Source organism: Rhinoderma darwinii, chromosome 2 (assembly GCF_050947455.1).
Source record: "Rhinoderma darwinii isolate aRhiDar2 chromosome 2, aRhiDar2.hap1, whole genome shotgun sequence".
Taxonomy (NCBI): domain Eukaryota; kingdom Metazoa; phylum Chordata; class Amphibia; order Anura; family Rhinodermatidae; genus Rhinoderma; species Rhinoderma darwinii.
The window spans coordinates 2,099,490-2,122,620 of NC_134688.1; the positions used below are offsets into that span (position 1 = coordinate 2,099,490).

Below are 23,131 nucleotides of genomic sequence, written 5' to 3' on the forward strand. Positions count from 1 at the left end.
ATAGGTCAGATACTGATATGATGAAGCTGATAAGTGATATATGTCTATAGGTCAGATACTGATATGATGAAGCTGATAAGTGATATATGTCTATAGGTCAGATACTGATATGATGAAACTGATAAGTGATATGTGTCTATAGGTCAGATACTGATATGATGAAGCTGATAAGTGATATATGTCTATAGGTCAGATACTGATATGATGGAGCTGATAAGTGATATATGTCTATAGGTCAGATACTGATATGATGAAGCTGATAAGTGATATGTGTCTATAGGTCAGATACTGATATGATGAAGCTGATAAGTGATATATGTCTATAGGTCAGATACTGATATGATGGAGCTGATAAGTGATATGTGTCTATAGGTCAGATACTGATATGATGGAGCTGATAAGTGATATGTGTCTATAGGTCAGATACTGATATGATGAAGCTGATAAGTGATATATGTCTATAGGTCAGATACTGATATGATGAAGCTGATAAGTGATATGTGTCTATAGGTCAGATACTGATATGATGGAGCTGATAAGTGATATGTGTCTATAGGTCAGATACTGATATGATGAAGCTGATAAGCGATATGTGTCTATAGGTCAGATACTGATATGATGAGGCTGATAAGTGATATATGTCTATAGGTCAGATACTGATATGATGAAGCTGATAAGCGATATGTGTCTATAGGTCAGATACTGATATGATGAAGCTGATAAGTGATATATGTCTATAGGTCAGATACTGATATGATGAAGCTGATAAGCGATATGTGTCTATAGGTCAGATACTGATATGATGAAGCTGATAAGTGATATGTGTATATAGGTCAGATACTGATATGATGGAGTTGATAAGTGATCTGTGTCTATAGGTCAGATACTGATATGATGAAGCTGATAAGTGATATATGTCTATAGGTCAGATACTGATATGATGAAGCTGATAAGCGATATGTGTCTATAGGTCAGATACTGATATGATGAAGCTGATAAGTGATATATGTCTATAGGTCAGATACTGATATGATGAAGCTGATAAGCGATATGTGTCTATAGGTCAGATACTGGTATGATGAAGCTGATAAGTGATATGTGTCTATAGGTCAGATACTGATATGATGAAGCTGATAAGTGATATGTGTCTATAGGTCAGATACTGATATGATGAGGCTGATAAGTGATATGTGTCTATAGGTCAGATACTGATATGATGAAGCTGATAAGTGATATGTGTCTATAGGTCAGATACTGATATGATGAAGCTGATAAGTGATATGTGTCTATAGGTCAGATACTGATATGATGAAGCTGATAAGTGATATATGTCTATAGGTCAGATACTGATATGATGGAGCTGATAAGTGATATGTGTCTATAGGTCAGATACTGATATGATGAGGCTGATAAGTGATATATGTCTATAGGTCAGATACTGATATGATGGAGCTGATAAGTGATATATGTCTATAGGTCAGATACTGATATGATGAAGCTGATAAGTAATATGTGTCTATAGGTTAGATACTGATATGATGGAGCTGATAAGTGATATATGTCTATAGGTCAGATACTGATATGATGAAGCTGATAAGTGATATGTGTCTATAGGTCAGATACTGATATGATGAAGCTGATAAGTGATATGTGTCTATAGGTCAGATACTGATATGATGAAGCTGATAAGTGATATGTGTCTATAGGTCAGATACTGATATGATGAAGCTGATAAGTGATATGTGTCTATAGGTCAGATACTGATATGATGAAGCTGATAAGTGATATATGTCTATAGGTCAGATACTGATATGATGAGGCTGATAAGTTATCTGTGTCTATAGGTCAGATACTGGTATGATGAAGCTGATAAGTGATATGTGTCTATAGGTCAGATACTGATATGATGAAGCTGATAAGTGATATATGTCTATAGGTCAGATACTGATATGATGAAGCTGATAAGCGATATGTGTCTATAGGTCAGATACTGATATGATGAATATGATAAGTGATATATGTCTATAGGTCAGATACTGATATGATGAAGCTGATAAGTGATCTGTGTCTATAGGTCAGATACTGATATGATGAAGCTGATAAGTGATCTGTGTCTATAGGTCAGATACTGATATGATGAAGCTGATAAGTGATATATGTCTATAGGTCAGATACTGATATGATGAAGCTGATAAGCGATATGTGTCTATAGGTCAGATACTGATATGATGAAGCTGATAAGTGATATATGTCTATAGGTCAGATACTGATATGATGAAGCTGATAAGTGATATGTGTCTATAGGTCAGATACTGGTATGATGAAGCTGATAAGTGATATGTGTCTATAGGTCAGATACTGATATGATGAAGCTGATAAGTGATATGTGTCTATAGGTCAGATACTGATATGATGAAGCTGATAAGTGATATGTGTCTATAGGTCAGATACTGATATGATGAAGCTGATAAGTGATATATGTCTATAGGTCAGATACTGATATGATGAAGCTGATAAGTGATATGTGTCTATAGGTCAGATACTGATATGATGAAGCTGATAAGTGATATGTGTCTATAGGTCAGATACTGATATGATGAAGCTGATAAGTGATATGTGTCTATAGGTCAGATACTGATATGATGAAGCTGATAAGTGATATGTGTCTATAGGTCAGATACTGGTATGATGAAGCTGATAAGTGATATGTGTCTATAGGTCAGATACTGATATGATGAAGCTGATAAGTGATATGTGTCTATAGGTCAGATACTGATATGATGAAGCTGATAAGTGATATGTGTCTATAGGTCAGATACTGATATGATGGAGCTGATAAGTGATATGTGTCTATAGGTCAGATACTGATATGATGAAGCTGATAAGTGATATGTGTCTATAGGTCAGATACTGATATGATGAAGTTGATAAGTGATATATGTCTATAGGTCAGATACTGATATGATGAGGCTGATAAGTTATCTGTGTCTATAGGTCAGATACTGGTATGATGAAGCTGATAAGTGATATGTGTCTATAGGTCAGATACTGATATGATGAAGCTGATAAGTGATATATGTCTATAGGTCAGATACTGATATGATGAAGCTGATAAGCGATATGTGTCTATAGGTCAGATACTGATATGATGAAGCTGATAAGTGATATATGTCTATAGGTCAGATACTGATATGATGAAGCTGATAAGTGATATATGTCTATAGGTCAGATACTGATATGATGAAGCTGATAAGTGATATGTGTATATAGGTCAGATACTGATATGATGGAGTTGATAAGTGATCTGTGTCTATAGGTCAGATACTGATATGATGAAGCTGATAAGTGATATATGTCTATAGGTCAGATACTGATATGATGAAGCTGATAAGCGATATGTGTCTATAGGTCAGATACTGATATGATGAAGCTGATAAGTGATATATGTCTATAGGTCAGATACTGATATGATGAAGCTGATAAGTGATATGTGTCTATAGGTCAGATACTGGTATGATGAAGCTGATAAGTGATATATGTCTATAGGTCAGATACTGATATGATGAAGCTGATAAGCGATATGTGTCTATAGGTCAGATACTGATATGATGAAGCTGATAAGTGATATATGTCTATAGGTCAGATACTGATATGATGAAGCTGATAAGTGATATGTGTCTATAGGTCAGATACTGGTATGATGAAGCTGATAAGTGATATGTGTCTATAGGTCAGATACTGGTATGATGAAGCTGATAAGTGATATGTGTCTATAGGTCAGATACTGATATGATGAAGCTGATAAGTGATATATGTCTATAGGTCAGATACTGATATGATGAAGCTGATAAGTGATCGGTGTCTATAGGTCAGATACTGATATGAAGCTGATAAGTGATCTGTGTCTATAGGTCAGATACTGATATGATGAAGCTGATAAGTGATATGTGTCTATAGGTCAGATACTGATATGATGGAGCTGATAAGTGATCTGTGTCTATAGGTCAGATACTGATATGATGAAGCTGATAAGTGATATATGTCTATAGGTCAGATACTGATATGATGAAGCTGATAAGTGATCTGTGTCTATAGGTCAGATACTGATATGATGAAGCTGATAAGTGATATGTGTCTATAGGTCAGATACTGATATGATGAAGCTGATAAGTGATATGTGTCTATAGGTCAGATACTGATATGATGAGGCTGATAAGTGATATATGTCTATAGGTCAGATACTGATATGATGAGGCTGATATGTGATATATGTCTATAGGTCAGATACTGATATGATGAGGCTGATAAGTGATATGTGTCTATAGGTCAGATACTGATATGATGAAGCTGATAAGTGATATATGTCTATAGGTCAGATACTGATATGATGGAGCTGATAAGTGATATGTGTCTATAGGTCAGATACTGGTATGATGAAGCTGATAAGTGATATGTGTCTATAGGTCAGATACTGATATGATGAAGCTGATAAGTGATATGTGTCTATAGGTCAGATACTGATATGATGAAGCTGATAAGTGATATGTGTCTATAGGTCAGATACTGATATGATGAAGCTGATAAGTGATATATGTCTATAGGTCAGATACTGATATGATGAAGCTGATAAGTGATATGTGTCTATAGGTCAGATACTGATATGATGAAGCTGATAAGTGATATGTGTCTATAGGTCAGATACTGATATGATGAAGCTGATAAGTGATATGTGTCTATAGGTCAGATACTGATATGATGAAGCTGATAAGTGATATGTGTCTATAGGTCAGATACTGGTATGATGAAGCTGATAAGTGATATGTGTCTATAGGTCAGATACTGATATGATGAAGCTGATAAGTGATATGTGTCTATAGGTCAGATACTGATATGATGAAGCTGATAAGTGATATGTGTCTATAGGTCAGATACTGATATGATGGAGCTGATAAGTGATATGTGTCTATAGGTCAGATACTGATATGATGAAGCTGATAAGTGATATGTGTCTATAGGTCAGATACTGATATGATGAAGTTGATAAGTGATATATGTCTATAGGTCAGATACTGATATGATGAGGCTGATAAGTTATCTGTGTCTATAGGTCAGATACTGGTATGATGAAGCTGATAAGTGATATGTGTCTATAGGTCAGATACTGATATGATGAAGCTGATAAGTGATATATGTCTATAGGTCAGATACTGATATGATGAAGCTGATAAGCGATATGTGTCTATAGGTCAGATACTGATATGATGAAGCTGATAAGTGATATATGTCTATAGGTCAGATACTGATATGATGAAGCTGATAAGTGATATATGTCTATAGGTCAGATACTGATATGATGAAGCTGATAAGTGATATGTGTATATAGGTCAGATACTGATATGATGGAGTTGATAAGTGATCTGTGTCTATAGGTCAGATACTGATATGATGAAGCTGATAAGTGATATATGTCTATAGGTCAGATACTGATATGATGAAGCTGATAAGCGATATGTGTCTATAGGTCAGATACTGATATGATGAAGCTGATAAGTGATATATGTCTATAGGTCAGATACTGATATGATGAAGCTGATAAGTGATATGTGTCTATAGGTCAGATACTGGTATGATGAAGCTGATAAGTGATATATGTCTATAGGTCAGATACTGATATGATGAAGCTGATAAGCGATATGTGTCTATAGGTCAGATACTGATATGATGAAGCTGATAAGTGATATATGTCTATAGGTCAGATACTGATATGATGAAGCTGATAAGTGATATGTGTCTATAGGTCAGATACTGGTATGATGAAGCTGATAAGTGATATGTGTCTATAGGTCAGATACTGGTATGATGAAGCTGATAAGTGATATGTGTCTATAGGTCAGATACTGATATGATGAAGCTGATAAGTGATATATGTCTATAGGTCAGATACTGATATGATGAAGCTGATAAGTGATCGGTGTCTATAGGTCAGATACTGATATGATGAGGCTGATAAGTGATCTGTGTCTATAGGTCAGATACTGATATGATGAAGCTGATAAGTGATCTGTGTCTATAGGTCAGATACTGATATGATGAAGCTGATAAGTGATATGTGTCTATAGGTCAGATACTGATATGATGGAGCTGATAAGTGATCTGTGTCTATAGGTCAGATACTGATATGATGAAGCTGATAAGTGATATATGTCTATAGGTCAGATACTGATATGATGAAGCTGATAAGTGATCTGTGTCTATAGGTCAGATACTGATATGATGAAGCTGATAAGTGATATGTGTCTATAGGTCAGATACTGATATGATGAAGCTGATAAGTGATATGTGTCTATAGGTCAGATACTGATATGATGAGGCTGATAAGTGATATATGTCTATAGGTCAGATACTGATATGATGAGGCTGATATGTGATATATGTCTATAGGTCAGATACTGATATGATGAGGCTGATAAGTGATATGTGTCTATAGGTCAGATACTGATATGATGGAGCTGATAAGTGATATATGTCTATAGGTCAGATACTGATATAATGGAGCTGATATGTGATATATGTCTATAGGTCAGATACTGATATGATGAGGCTGATAAGTGATATGTGTCTATAGGTCAGATACTGATATGATGGAGCTGATAAGTGATATATGTCTATAGGTCAGATACTGATATAATGAAGCTGATAAGTGATATGTGTCTATAGGTCAGATACTGATATGATGAAGCTGATAAGTGATATATGTCTATAGATCAGATACTGATATGAAGCTGATAAGTGATATATGTCTATAGGTCAGATACTGATATGATGAAGCTGATAAGTGATATATGTCTATAGGTCAGATACTGATATGAAGCTGATAAGTGATATATGTCTATAGGTCAGATACTGATATGATGAAGCTGATAAGTGATATATGTCTATAGGTCAGATACTGATATGATGAAGCTGATAAGTGATATATGTCTATAGGTCAGATACTGATATGATGAAGCTGATAAGTGATATGTGTCTATAGGTCAGATACTGATATGATGAAGCTGATAAGTGATATGTGTCTATAGGTCAGATACTGATATGATGAAGCTGATAAGTGATCTGTGTCTATAGGTCAGATACTGGTATGATGAAGCTGATAAGTGATATGTGTCTATAGGTCAGATACTGATATGATGAAGCTGATAAGTGATATATGTCTATAGGTCAGATACTGATATGATGAAGCTGATAAGTGATATATATCTATAGGTCAGATACTGATATGATGGAGCTGATAAGTGATATATGTCTATAGGTCAGATACTGATATGATGGAGCTGATAAGTGATATATGTCTATAGGTCAGATACTGATATGATGAAGCTGATAAGTGATATATGTCTATAGGTCAGATACTGATATGATGAAGCTGATAAGTGATATATGTCTATAGGTCAGATACTGATATGATGAAGCTGATAAGTGATATATGTCTATAGGTCAGATACTGATATGATGAAGCTGATAAGTGATATATGTCTATAGGTCAGATACTGATATGATGAGGCTGATAAGTGATATATGTCTATAGGTCAGATACTGATATAATGAAGCTGATAAGTGATATGTGTCTATAGGTCAGATACTGATATGATGGAGCTGATAAGTGATATATGTCTATAGGTCAGATACTGATATGATGAAGCTGATAAGTGATATATGTCTATAGGTCAGATACTGATATGATGAAGCTGATAAGTGATATATGTCTATAGGTCAGATACTGATATGATGAAGCTGATAAATGACTTCTTAAAATGACAATGACTGGCAACATCACCTTCATGAGGTGTTTTTCCTTGGAGACCATGAGCAGCCAAAATGCCAGCTACAGTTTATAGAAGTAATTTATACTGATTTTGGTACTGTCCAGACTTACCATAGTGTAAGCTGAGCACTTTTCATATGGTTATCTAGGATTGTGTTACCGTACGCTTTTCTGTATTATTATTGTGAGTTTATACGGCATTCATGGTGTTTAGTTTATGGTCTCAGAGGTTTCATTTTTAATTGTATTTTAAATGTATTTTTTGTATGTATATTTATGGTTTCTGGGGGGACCACAATTGTGGCGTAATAAGGGATAGTTATGGACTTTTTGTGTCTGTATTGATTGATGGTTATGTCGAGACATTTTCTTAGTTTATTTACGTTTGTAGTATGTCTTGGTATTATATGGAAGCCTTAGAGATATTATAGGTGCCAACATCACCTTCAGTTTAAATAATATTCACAGGCGCATCTATTTAATACATGCACTGGACACAAGTCCCTAATAATTACTGACTGTCCAGGAATTAATTGATGGTTGGCGTCCGTGTATGGAAGACACTGCTGTGAAGGCTGAGACACGCATATATCCTTTCTGGTGAAGAATCCCTATATACTGTGTTTATCTGGATACAAGGACATAATATCAGGACTCCACTAGACTCATCATTCTATTTTTCCACATTTTGCCTGTTTTTCCTATAAATAAAAAGCTCTGCTGAATTTCTGCCATAAATTTCCCATTCGTTCCACTTTTTAAAAGAGCGGCTCTGATGCTTTGGCTCCAGGGGTTCTTGTATTATTTGCACTATCCTTATATTCTCAATCAGAAGTGATCTTCAACTAGAGCAGGGAGGCTGCAGGTAAATCCAGGTCCAGACAGAAGCTTCTAGAGTGTATCGGGTGACTATAGTCAGACATTGCAGCGGTCTCTATATGTTCTCATGAATATATCTTGGCACTCACACGATTTACATCGGGGTTTGTACATTATGTGACAACTTGGGGGACAACTTAGCTCACAGGATTGCCATCTCCAGGGTGAGATGGTTGGCACACATAGAAAGTTCACTCTAACTCGTTGAAAAAGGCTTTAAAGCAGCCGCAGCCAGATATATTGTCTTCAACACAGCAAGCAGTGTTACAACAAAACCGTACAAAGTAAACCCTAGGCCGTCCAGCCTCTAACCAACACATTCAGTGTCTCTCACTAAGAGACCCTGAGCCTAGTGCCCAGCACCTCCAAACATACACAGCTCTACCATACATGGTGGTGACTGCCACAGGCTTGCAATACCTGTCCTCCCCAGACTGAGAGCCCTGTGTGAACAGCGCACACCTGATTTACAGAGCCGTCTCAGGTGAAGCCTAACTAGGCCCATCAGACAGCCCAAGACCCGGACAGTCAGTATGGAGTGGAAGCCCAAGACCCGGACAGACAGTATGGAGTGGAAGTCCAAGACCCGGACAGACAGTATGGAGTGGAAGCCCAAGACCCGGACAGTCAGTATGGAGTGGAAGTCCAAGACCCGGACAGACAGTATGGAGTGGAAGCCCAAGACCCAGACAGTCAGTATGGAGTGGAAGCCCAAGACCCGGACTGTCAGTATGGAGTGGAAGCCCAAGACACAGACTGTCTGTATGGAGTGGAAGCCCAAGACCCAGACTGTCTGTATGTTGTGGAAGCCCAAGACACGGACTATCTGTATGGAGTGGAAGCTCAAGACCCGGACTATCTGCATGGAGCGGAGGCCCAAGACACCGACTGTCTGTATGGAGTGGAAGCCCAAGACACAGACTGTCTGTATGGAGTGGAAGCCCAAGACACCGACTGTCTGTATGGAGTGGAAGCCCAAGACATGGACTGTCTGTATGGAGTGGAAGCCCAAGACATGGACTGTCTGTATGGAGTGGAAGCCCAAGACACCGACTGTCTGTATGGAGTGGAAGCCCAAGACACCGACTGTCTGTATGGAGTGGAAGCCCAAGACACCGACTGTCTGTATGGAGTGGAAGCCGCCCTTCTCCTTCACACTCCAGCAAACCAGGCCCTATTCCGGGTGTTACACCCTCTCCGCTGTACATGCTCCCTGGTTGCTTAAAACCTGACAGTTTCTGCACCGTCCAGTAGCTGCACCGCTACAATTATTAGTAATGCAGTCTTTGGAGGTATAGGACCTGCAGAGCCACATAAGACTGGACTATAGAAGGTGCAGACAATAGAGGACATAGGAACATGCGTCTCCTCATCTTTATCACACAGCAATGACTAAATGTATATTAACTTTATACTATAGAAACATAAAGGAGCCATTCCATCGACGGATCTCACTGTATGCAGGGGATTGATCCGCATGATGATTGCCCATTGGGACATATATACTAGTACTGGGGCTGAGAGGTTCACCAGCGCAAGTTTACATGTTACGTGTTGATGAATAATGCGCAGCTACTGAGCTGTGACAAATATTACTCTCCTGTCAAAGGATCTTACCTCTCCTACCCCACCGCCACTTCTCTGAGCGGAAAAGGTATTTACTTTGGTTCACTACACTGTTTTTGAAAATTGGCACAATTCCATATATAAATCTGCCCTATTGTGGCTTTAGTTCATATTTACCAACTAACAGAAAATCCATGAGACTCCAAAAAAAAGGGAAGATGCCCTGGACGAGCAGGCAAATCTCCCGGGCACCGTGTCTTCTTCCAAACATGCTCACCTCTCCCCATTCCTGAAGTTCTCTTCACTCCCTGCAGACAAAGTCCTGGCGCCGGCCCATTGGAGAGGGACTGCAGATACGGGGAGAGGTAAGGATCAGCACGTCTGGTCTGGGGTCAGGGAGGTCTGGTTTGAGGTCTGAAATCTGTTTAAAGGGTTATTCCAACATAGACATTTATGTCTTATTCTGTCTAATAGATGCGGGTCCCAGCTCTGGGGCCTGCAACTATATCGACAGGGGGGTTACATGGTCCGCGCACTGCCCGGTGCGGCGACCACTGGCTGCAGATTCCAGGCGGGGACTAGTGAAGAGAGGGCCAAACATGTGCGCAGCTCTCCCCATTCTGTTCAATGGGATTCATGTGAACAGCCAAGCAACGCTGATCGGCTGTTTCCGGAGCGCTTATAGAGTAGAATGCCTCTTCTCCAGTAGTCCCCACCTGGAATCTGTAGCCAGCGGCAGCCCCACCAGGCTAAATGTCCAGGTTAGGAACACCCCTTTAAGGAAGGATCTAGTCCAGATTCTGTATTTGTTTAGGGGTCTGGTCTAGGGCCTGTGTATATTTAGGGGGTCCGGTCTTTAGTCTTTATTTGTTTAGAGTATCTGGTGTGGGGGTCTACATTTGCTTAGAGGGTCTGGTTTGGGTCTGTATTAGTTTAGCGGGGTCTGATTTGGGGTGTGTTTATTTTGGGGTGTGATGGAGTAGTCTTTTGTGATTATTTTTGGTTAAATGCCATAGGTTGGAGGCATGGTGTCCCAATGAATTGGGTTGGGCATAAGGCCAAGCATTTTGTATGGCATACATAGTGCACCGCTTTAAACACAACTTTTTGGAATCTTCCCGATTACTCTTCTCGATGACAAGTATGCTTTCGGCCTTTTTTCACATCTGATGTTCGGTATTTCTCTTTCTCTGCTCCGTCATAAGAGCAGAGCAACAAAAATACTGGAAGCACCGAATCCATTGCTTGGTTGACACCATAGCCGCTCGACAGAACTCATTGACTTTAAAACACATGTCAAACACAAGGCCCGCAGGCCGAATGCGGCCCACCACCTTATTTTATGTGGCCCGCTCCATGTAAAAACCTGAATCAGGTTTTTACATGCAGCGCCACAACAGCAGGACTTCTAAGTCCGCAAAAACAGGTGGGGTTTTTTTTGCCATCCGTAGTGTCCAGCAGAAAAAAAGCATAGTCCGGGATTTACTACTAAGCTACTGCTCTTCGCTCTGGGGCCTATGTCATACCTCCCAACCGCCCTGGATTCAGAGGGACAGTCCCGGATTCCAGGTACTGTCCCGCTCTGCCGGGCGGCCAGGTGTATGTCCCGCTGTCAACTGTCTTCAGGACACATATACAGTTGAACCCAATACTGAAGCAGGGAATCGTCAGCTCCCTGATTCAGCATTAGTTCAGAGCGGAGGATTCCCTTGACTTCATTGTCCTTATATGGACAGTGACATTAGTGGCTACTGATTGAGCGGAGTCCCCGTTGCCGATGATCTGGCCGGGGTTTCCGCTCCTAGAGGAAACCCCTGAGGTCACTGTTCATTCCGCTTCTAGAGGGAGTCCCAATGGCGCTATCTAAAGGTGGTAGCACTATCTAAAAGAGGAGGTGTGTGTGGCACTCTGTACAAGTAGGGGGCTGTGTGGCACTATCTACAAGAGGGGGTGTTTGACGCTTTCAACAGGGGGCTCTGTGTGTTGGGCTTTCTACAGGGGGCTGTGTGTGTTTGGCGTTCTACAGGGGGCTGTGTGATGGGCTATCTGCAGGGGGCTGTGTGTGTTGGGCTATCTACAGGGGGCTATGTGTGTTGGGCTTTCTACAGGGGGTTGTGTGTGTTTGGCGTTCTACAGGGGGCTGTGTGATGGGCTATCTACAGGGGGCTATGTGTGTTGGGCTTTCTACAGGGGGCTGTGTGTGTTTGGCATTCTACAGGGGGCTGTGTGATGGGCTATCTACAGGGGGCTGTGTGTGTTGGGCTATCTACAGGGGGCTATGTGTGTTGGGCTTTCTACAGGGGGCTGTGTGTGTTTGGCGTTCTACAGGGGGCTGTGTGATGGGCTATCTACAGGGGGCTATGTGTGTTGGGCATTCTACAGGGGGCTGTGTGTGTTTGGCGTTCTACAGGGGGCTGTGTGATGGGCTATCTACAGGGGGCTGTGTGTTGGGCTATCTACAGGGGGCTATGTGTGATGGGCTATCTAGAGGGGGCTATGTGTGTTGGGCTTTCTACAGGGGGCTATGTGTGTTGGGCTTTCTACAGGGGGCTATGTGTGTTGGGCTATCTACAGAGGGATGTGCGTCTCTACAAGAGGGGGTTTTGGTGTTTTCTACAGGAGGCTGTGTGTGTTGGGCTATCTAGACGGGGCTCAATTGGGGCATTATTACTGTGTGGGGGCGCGGTTACTAAGGGGGCACTTTTATTGTGTCGAGCACTGAGGGATCATTATTACCATCTGGGGCACGGTGGATTAACATAAATGTAACTACTCCTTAACAGTTAGGCTGTTACATTTATACAGTTTTACAATTACGATCAGCCCTTTGAAGGCTGATATGGCCCTCGGTGAAAATGGGTTTGACAACCCCTGCTTTAAAGGATTCTGTCAGGTTTACGCCATGGTGTCAGTGGTTTTACCGGACAGTATGCTGCTGTCTTGTCCGGCATTTTTGAGCGGATCTGTGACAGAGGCCCCTACCGCAGATGTGAACGATACCTTATTACCTACTAGATCATTTTTCGTTTACGAGACCTAAGAATACATAGAGGTATTTTTATGTTCCAGGGGAAAAGTAAGGTTACTTTTGTCTTTTTTTTTTTCATTATTGTAAATGAAACAATGGATCAGACGAGACTTCATCTGCCAAGATTTAAATTCATATAAAAGAAATGCAACAAAATCATAAACTAAACTGAGAAAAATAAAGAAATATAAAAAGTGACATAAAAACCCACAACTTTACATAATGAAATCATCCGCAGAGGTGCTCAATCGGCCACCAGTCTCCCACCATCTCTCCTGTGGACAGTTTTTCTGTATTGGATTAGTAATTTGTCTGCAGAATGTGAATCTCGCTTCGCCGCTTTCGTGTGCGTCTGACGGCTCTATTTGTCATAGCTCCAGGCTTTGTCCATGATGAACTTCAATGAAACGGGATGGAAATGTCCCTATAGTGAACTCTGGATTGGACGTCAGTTTCTGGGAGACGCTCGCATTCCGTTCGCTCACGGCATCCTCCACAGAAACTCTCACTTTGATCAAACTTAAAACTGAGAAGAAAAAGAGATGCGTACGGTTTTGAAGTACTCATGAATTAGTAATCATCTAAAAAATCCCCGTATCACATCCCTGCTGCATCCGAGCCAAGACCTGCTGGAAGAGCTAGTGAGCAGAAGTAACATTTTGTTCAGAGGAAAATTATTTATTTCGTTCCTTCTCCTACCATCCAGTTTTCAGGTATTATTCGAGAGGACGACGGCTGCCGGAGGGAGGACGTTAACATTTACTAGTTGAGTCACTTTGTAAATACATGACATGTATACTTATCTTGTACTGATCAAGCCTGCTCCAGAGCTGCACTCACAATTCTGCTGGTTGTTATTGGAAACAGCAAGTTTGTGGACAGATGCCTCCCTGACAACTTTGCTGAGATCCTATAAAGCATGAGGCCATTCAGTTTTTCATATATCCGACTACCGTATTTGCACTTAAGACTAAGAGATTAATTTGAGCGTGAGGCCAGACAACGTGTATTGAGGGGATCTCTGCTTTGGACAATCCCTGCCTGTTAGAAGCTGATTGCAAAGTGTTCAATTACCCTGCAGCGCCACCACAGGAGAAATAAAGCATTACACAGTGCCGCTTCAAATGAGTGGGATGACTGTGAATGGAAGGGCAGAACAGGTCCACAGTGAGAAATGCTTTTTCTCGCCACTTTGGCCAAGATATAAGGATCCTAAACAGAGGATGTATGAAAATGTGTTTTCTAAACTAGACCACCCATTTAAAGAAAGGGATTCAAGGTAAGAAGACCAAGGGATTTACAGCAAATCACAGTGTACACAAAGGTGGAGACTAGAGAAGAAAGCCAAAGCTGGTGTGCAGCGTAGAACTACAGGGCAGGTACAATAATCCTCAGGCCAAACTATGACTATAGAACTGACACGATATAGACACAGCCGTATCCTGCTACATCCCAGACGTGGCACACACTACACAATACATATTCCAGAGCAGGAAAGGAATTCCTTGTTGGCAGCTCTGGTGTTGGAATTTGCAGCATAATTGGTTGTCTGTTGTGATTAACCTACTGAGAGCATCAAGTTACAGCGGCACTGAGTATAATAGATTAGAGTGGTACCAAGTATAGCAGGTTACAGCGGCACTGAGTATAATAGATTAGAGTGGTACCAAGTATAGCAGGTTACAGCGGCACTGAGTATAATAGATTAGAGTGGTACCAAGTATAATAGGTAACAGTGGCACTGAGTATAATAGATTAGAGTGGTACCAAGTATAATAGGTAACAGTGGCACTGAGTATAATAGATTAGAGTGGTACCAAGTATAATAGGTAACAGTGGCACTGAATATAATAGATTAGAGTGGTACCAAGTATAATAGGTAACAGTGGCACTGAATATAATAGATTAGAGTGGTACCAAGTATAATAGGTAACAGCGGCACTGAATATAATAGATTAGAGTGGTACCAAGTATAGCAGGTTACAGCAGAACCGAAGATAATAGATTAGAGTGGTACCAAGTATAACAGGTAACAGCAGAACCGAAGATAATAGGTAACAGCGGCACTGAATATAACAGATTAGAGTGGTGCCAAGTATAACAGGTTACAGCAGAAACGAATATAACAGATTAAAGTGGTGGCAAGTATAATAGGTAACAGCGGCACTGAATATAAAAGATTAGAGTGGTGGCAAGTATAACAGGTTACAGCAGAACCGATTATAATAGGTAAAAGCAGCACTGAATATAACAGATTAAAGTGGTGGCAAGTATAATAGGTTACAGCAGCACAGCCTATAATAGGTTACAGTGGCACCAAGTATAACAGTTTACAGTGGCAGTGTGGCACCAAATATGTTAGAGTGGTGCCAGGTATAACAGGTTACAACGACAATGAATTTAGCAGGTTAGAGTGGCACCAAGTACAAAAGGTTACAGCGGCAACAAATATAACAGGTTACAGTGGCACCATGCATGACAGGTTACAGCAGCACAGACTATAACAGGTTAGAGTGGCACCAAATTTAACAGGTTAGAGTGGTGCCAAATTTAACAGGTTAGAGTGGTGCCAAATATTACACAGCGGCACCAAATATAACAGGTTACATCAGTCCCAAATACAGAAATTCAGAGAGTCACTAAGTATATCAGTTTACAGCAGGACCACAAATAACAGGTTATAGCGGCACCGAGTATAACAGATTGTAGCGGCACTGGATTTAACAGGTTATAGGGGCACTTAGTATAAAGAGGTTATAGCGGCATTGAGTATAACAGGTTATAGCAGCACTGAGTATAACAGGTTATAGCGGCACTGAGTATAACAGGTTATAGCGGCACTGAGTATAACAGGTTATAGCGGCACTGAGTATAACAGGTTATAGCGGCACTGAGTATAACAGGTTATAGCGGCACTGAGTATAACAGGTTATAGCGGCACTTAGTATAACAGGTTATAGCGGCACTGAGTATAACAGGTTATAGCGGCACTGAGTATAACAGGTTATAGCGGCACTGAGTATAACAGGTTATAGCGGCACTGATTATAACAGGTTGTAGCGGCACTGAGTATAACAGGTTGTAGCGGCACTGAGTATAACAGGTTATAGCGGCACTGAGTATAACAGGTTATAGCGGCACTGAGAATAATAGGTTATAGCGGCACTGAGTATAACAGGTTATAGCGACACTGAGTATAACAGGTTATAGCGGCACTAAGTATAATAGGTTATAGCGGCACTGAGTATAACAGGTTGTAGCGGCACTGAGTATAATAGGTTGTAGCGGCACTGAGTATAATAGGTTATAGCGGCACTGAGTATAATAGGTTGTAGCGGCACTGAGTATAACAGGTTATAGCGGCACTGAGTATAATAGGTTGTAGCAGCACTGAGTATAACAGGTTATAGCGGCATTGAGTATAACAGGTTATAGCGGCACTGAGTATAATAGGTTGTAGCGGCACTGAGTATAACAGGTTATAGCGGCACTGAGTATAATAGGTTGTAGCAGCACTGAGTATAACAGGTTATAGCGGCACTGAGTATAACAGGTTGTAGCGGCACTGGTATAACAGGTTATAGCGGCACTGAGTATAACAGGTTATAGCAGCACTGAGTATAACAGGTTGTAGCGGCACTTAGTATAACAGGTTATAGCGGCACTGAGTATAACAGGTTGTAGCGGCACTTAGTATAATAGGTTATAGCGGCACTTTGTATAACAGGTTGTAGCGGCACTGAGTATAACAGGTTATAGCGGCACTGAGTATAACAGGTTGTAGCGGCACTTAGTATAACAGGTTGTAGCGGCACTGAGCATAACAGGTTATAGCGGCACTGAGTATAACAGGTTATAGCGGCACTGAGTATAACAGGTTGTAGCGGCACTGAGTATAACAGGTTATAGCGGCACTGAGTATAACAGGTTATAGCGGCACTGAGTATAACAGGTTATAGCGGCACTGAGTATAACAGGTTGTAGCGGTACTTAGTATAACAGGTTATAGCGGCACTTAGTATAACAGGTTATAGCGGCACTGAGTATAACAGGTTGTAGCGGCACTGAGTATAACAGGTTATAGCGGCACTGAGTATAACAGGTTATAGCGGCACTGAGTATAACAGGTTGTAGCGGCACTTAGTATAATAGGTTATAGCGGGACTTATAAATAGGTTAGAGCGGCAGTGAGTACAACAGGTCCCAGTGGAAACAAGTATAACAGGTTACAGCGACATTGAATATAATATGTTAGAGTGGTGCCAAGTATAGCAGGTTACAATGCCAAAGCATAAAACAGGATAGGCGAGATAATAATGGGATAGAAGAGGTGACAGTGAGATAGAAGAGGTGACAGTGGGATAGGAGATGTGACAGTGGGATAGAAGAGATGACAGTGGGATAGGAGAGGTGATAATGGGATAGAAGAGATGACAGTGGGATAGGAGAGGTGATAATGGGATAGAAGGGGTGACAGTGGGATAGGAGAGATGACAGTGGGATAGGAGAGGTGATAATGGGATAGAAGAGGTGACAGTGAGATAGGAGAGGTGACAGTGAGATAGGAGAGGTGACAATGGGATAGGAGAGGTGACAGTGGGATAGGAGAGGTGACAGTGAGATAGAAGAGGTGACAGTGAGATAGGAGAGGTGACAGTGTGATAGGAGAGGTGACAATGGGATAGGAGAGATGACAGTGGAATAGGAGAGGTGACAGTGGGATAGAAGAGGTGACAGTGAGATAGGAGAGATGACAGTGGGATAGGAGAGGTGACAGTGGGATAGAAGAGGTGACAGTGAGATAGGAGAGGTGATAATGGGATAGAAGAGGTGACAGTGAGATAGGAGAGATGACAGTGGGATAGGAGAGGTGATAATGGGATAGAAGAGGTGACAGTGAGATAGGAGAGATGACAGTGGGATAGGAGAGGTGACAGTGGGATAGAAGAGGTGACAGTGAGATAGGAGAGATGACAGTGGGATAGGAGAGGTGATAATGGGATAGAAGAGGTGACAGTGGGACAGGAGAGGTGACAGTGGGATAGGAGAGGTGACAGTGGGATAGAAGAGATGACAGTGGGATAGGAGAGGTGATAATGGGATAGGAGAGGTGACAGTGGAATAGGAGAGGTGACAGTGGGATAGGAGAGGTTACAGTGGGATAGGAGAGGTGACAATGGGATAGAAGAGGTGACAGTGGGATAGAAGAGGTGACAGTGGGATAGAAGAGGTGACAGTGGGATAGGAGAGGTGATAGTGGGATAGGAGAGGTCATAATGGGATAGGAGAGGTGACAGTGAGATAGGAGAGGTGACAGTGGGATAGAAGAGATGACAGTGGGATAGGAGAGGTGACAGTGGGATAGGAGAGGTGATAATGGGATAGGAGAGGTGACAGTGGGATAGAAGAGATGACAGTGGGATAGGAGAGGTGATAGTGGGATAGGAGAGGTGATAATGGGATAGAAGAGGTGACAGTGGGATAGGAGAGGTGACAGTGGGATAGAAGAGATGACAGTTGGATAGGAGAGGTGATAATGGGATAGGAGAGGTGACAGTGGAATAGGAGAGGTGACAGTGGGATAGGAGAGGTGACAGTGGGATAGAAGAGGTGACAGTGGGATAGAAGAGGTGACAGTGGGATAGGAGAGGTGACAGTGAGATAGGAGAGGTGACAATGGGATAGGAGAGATGACAGTGGGATAGGAGAGGTGACAGTGGGATAGAAGAGGTGACAGTGGGATAGAAGAGGTGACAGTGGGATAGGAGAGGTGACAGTGGGATAGAAGAGGTGACAGTGAGATAGGAGAGATGACAGTGGGATAGGAGAGGTGATAATGGCATAGAAGAGGTGACAGTGGGACAGGAGAGGTGACAGTGGGATAGGAGAGGTGACAGTGGGATAGAAGAGATGACAGTGGGATAGGAGAGGTGATAATGGGATAGGAGAGGTGACAGTGGAATAGGAGAGGTGACAGTGGGATAGGAGAAGTGACAGTGGGATAGGAGAGGTGACAATGGGATAGAAGAGGTGACAATGGGATAGAAGAGGTGACAGTGGGATAGAAGAGGTGACAGTGGGATAGAAGAGGTGACAGTGGGATAGAAGAGGTGACAGTGGGATAGGAGAGGTGATAGTGGGATAGGAGAGGTCATAATGGGATAGGAGAGGTGACAGTGAGATAGGAGAGGTGACAGTGGGATAGAAGAGATGACAGTGGGATAGGAGAGGTGATAGTGGGATAGGAGAGGTGATAATGGGATAGGAGAGGTGACAGTGAGATAGGAGAGGTGACAGTGGGATAGGAGAGGTGACAGTGGGAAAGGAGAGATGACAGTGGGATAGGAGAGATGACAGTGGGATAGGAGAGGTGACAATGGGATAGGAGAGGTGACAGTGAGATAGGAGAGGTGACAGTGAGATAGAAGAGGTGACGGTGAGATAGGAGAGGTGACAGTGGGATAGAAGAGATGACAGTGGGATAGGAGAGGTGATAATGGGATAGGAGAGGTGACAGTGGGATAGAAGAGATGACAGTGGAATAGGAGATGTGACAGTGGGATAGGAGAGGTTACAGTGGGATAGGAGAGGTGACAATGGGATAGAAGAGGTGACAGTGGGATAGAAGAGGTGACAGTGGGATAGAAGAGGTGACAGTGGGATAGGAGAGGTGATAGTGGGATAGGAGAGGTCATAATGGGATAGGAGAGGTGACAGTGAGATAGGAGAGGTGACAGTGGGATAGAAGAGATGACAGTGGGATAGGAGAGGTGACAGTGGGATAGGAGAGGTGATAATGGGATAGGAGAGGTGACAGTGGGATAGAAGAGATGACAGTGGGATAGGAGAGGTGATAGTGGGATAGGAGAGGTGATAATGGGATAGAAGAGGTGACAGTGGGATAGGAGAGGTGACAGTGGGATAGAAGAGATGACAGTTGGATAGGAGAGGTGATAATGGGATAGGAGAGGTGACAGTGGAATAGGAGAGGTGACAGTGGGATAGGAGAGGTGATAGTGGGATAGGAGAGGTGACAGTGAGATAGGAGAGGTGACAGTGAGATAGGAGAGGTGACAGTGGGATAGGAGAGGTGACAGTGGGATAGGAGATGTGACAGTGGGATAGAAGAGGTGACAGTGGGATAGAAGAGGTGACAGTGGGATAGGAGAGATGACAGTGGGATAGGAGAGGTGACAGTGGGATAGGAGAGGTGACATTGAGATAGGAGAGGTGACAGTGAGATAGGAGAGGTGACAGTGGGATAGGAGATGTGACAGTGGGATAGGAGAGGTGACAGTGGGATAGAAGAGGTGACAGTGGGATAGGAGAGGTGACAGTGAGATAGGAGAGGTGACAGTGAGATAGGAGAGATGATAGTGGGATAGGAGAGGTGACAGTGAGATAGGAGAGGTGACAGTGAGATAGGAGAGGTGACAGTGAGATAGGAGAGGTGACAGTGGGATAGAAGAGGTGACAGTGGGATAGAAGAGGTGACAGTGGGATAGGAGAGGTGATAGTGGGATAGGAGAGGTCATAATGGGATAGGAGAGGTGACAGTGAGATAGGAGAGGTGACAGTGGAATAGAAGAGATGACAGTGGGATAGGAGAGGTGATAGTGGGATAGGAGAGGTGATAATGGGATAGGAGAGGTGACAGTGAGATAGGAGAGGTGACAGTGGGATAGGAGAGGTGACAGTGGGAAAGGAGAGATGACAGTGGGATAGGAAAGATTACAGTGGGATAGGAGAGGTGACAATGGGATAGAAGAGGTGACAGTGAGATAGGAGAGGTGACAGTGTGATAGGAGAGGTGACAGTGAGATAGGAGAGGTGACAGTGAGATAGAAGAGGTGACGGTGAGATAGGAGAGGTGACAGTGGGATAGAAGAGATGACAGTGGGATAGGAGAGGTGATAATGGGATAGGAGAGGTGACAGTGGGATAGGAGAGGTGACAGTGAGATAGGAGAGGTGACAGTGAGATAGGAGAGGTGACAGTGGGATAGGAGATGTGACAGTGGGATAGGAGAGGTGACAGTGGGATAGAAGAGGTGACAGTGGGATAGGAGAGGTGACAGTGAGATAGGAGAGGTGACAGTGAGATAGGAGAGGTGATAGTGGGATAGGAGAGGTGACAGTGAGATAGGAGATGTGACAGTGGGATAGGAGAGGTGACAGTGGGATAGGAGAGGTGACAGTGGGATAGGAGAGGTGACAGTGGGATAGGAGAGGTGACAGTGGGATAGAAGAGGTGACAGTGGGATAGGAGAGATGACAGTGGGATAGGAGAGGTGACAGTGAGATAGGAGAGGTGACAGTGGGATAGGAGAGATGACAGTGGGATAGGAGAGGTGACAGTGGGATAGAAGAGGTGACAGTGGGATAGAAGAGGTGACAGTGGGATAGGAGAGGTGACAGTGAGATAGGAGAGGTGACAGTGGGATAGAAGAGGTGACAGTGGGATAGGAGAGGTGACAGTGAGATAGGAGAGGTGAAAGTGAGATAGGAGAGGTGACAATGGGATAGGAGAGGTGACAGTGGGATAGGAGATGTGACAGTGGGATAGAAGAGGTGACAGTGGGATAGAAGAGGTGACAGTGGGATAGGAGAGATGACAGTGGGATAGAAGAGGTGACAGTGGGATAGAAGAGGTGACAGTGGGATAGAAGAGGTGACAGTGGGATAGGAGAGATGACAGTGGGATAGAAGAGGTGACAGTGAGATAGGAGAGGTGAAAGTGAGATAGGAGAGGTGACAGTGGGATAGGAGAGGTGATAATGGGATAGGAGAGGTGACAGTGAGATAGGAGAGGTGACAGTGGGATAGGAGAGGTGACAGTGGGATAGGAGAGGTGATAATGGGATAGAAGAGGTGACAGTGGGATAGGAGAGATGATAGTGGGATAGGAGAGATGATAATGGGATAGGAGATGAGTTTGGAGCAGGGAAATGACCAGTGTCGGGCTGTTCGCCTGAACATATTGCATTGAGATATAATAACTGTTAAGTTTGTATGAATTATTGGCAGCAGCAGATAATATTTTTTTCTTGGGTTGGGGGTTGTGAGGAGACCTGGTGCCCTCAGTAGACTGCACTTATCTACAGTGATCTATGTGAAGACACCCTTGCTCTGTATCCCTGCCCTGCGCCCTCCTTACCTACTGGGCTCTGCGGTCTTCTGTTCCCCTGGATGTCACAGGTGAGGTTGGGGGCAGCTGTCAGGTTCCAGGTGGCATTGCTGCTGAGGTTCAGGCTGTGCCAGCCCTGGGTCCTGGTTAGCAGGCTGTGCCGGCACAGTAAGTCCTGCAGGACACTAGAATTAACGGGTAGTCGTAGAAGGTCCATGTTGTCAGGACACTGAGACCCTGCAGCCGTTCTCCCTGGTCAGATGCCCTCAGTCAGTACAGCTGTGATTGTGCCTGCTTCTCCATGCTTCCTGCTGGGAGTCAGGTGCCCCCTGTGCTGCCATGTGCAGACTGTGATACACTGAGCGCATAGTCCTGCACTGCCTCCAACACTCACCGCGCTGACAGACTAATGCGGCAGTGGAGCGCCCTCCTGTGGCCGAGCGGCAGCACTGCACACCCTGCTAGGACTAATAACGAGGCTGTGACATCTGTACCCAGCGTAGAGCCAGTGACGGGCAGGTGTGAGCATTGCTCGGCAGGGTGCTGTGTACAAGACGGACACTTCACCTCTGCAAGGGTCTGTTCACATCTGATTGTTGTTCCCTTCAGTTTCCATCGTTTTAAGAATAGGACATTAAAGGACGGAGGGGAACATCAGGTTTCAATACGAATCAGTTTTGATGATAAATTCATCAGTAGTTGTCCCTGGT

At 42.9% G+C, this 23,131-nt stretch overlaps 1 protein-coding gene across 1 annotated transcript in view; it reads right to left on the reverse strand.

Moving 5' to 3' along the window:
* The window catches only part of CCKBR (cholecystokinin B receptor), a 123,577-nt gene extending 100,760 nt beyond the window's left edge, over positions 1 to 22,817 (reverse strand). Inside the window, exon 1 of the mRNA XM_075851271.1 lies at positions 22,452 to 22,817. Coding sequence (XP_075707386.1) covers positions 22,452 to 22,638 — 187 coding nt within the window. The 5' untranslated portion in view covers positions 22,639 to 22,817. The remainder of the gene's footprint in view (positions 1 to 22,451) is intronic.
* Between the last annotated feature and the right edge of the window lie 314 nt (positions 22,818 to 23,131).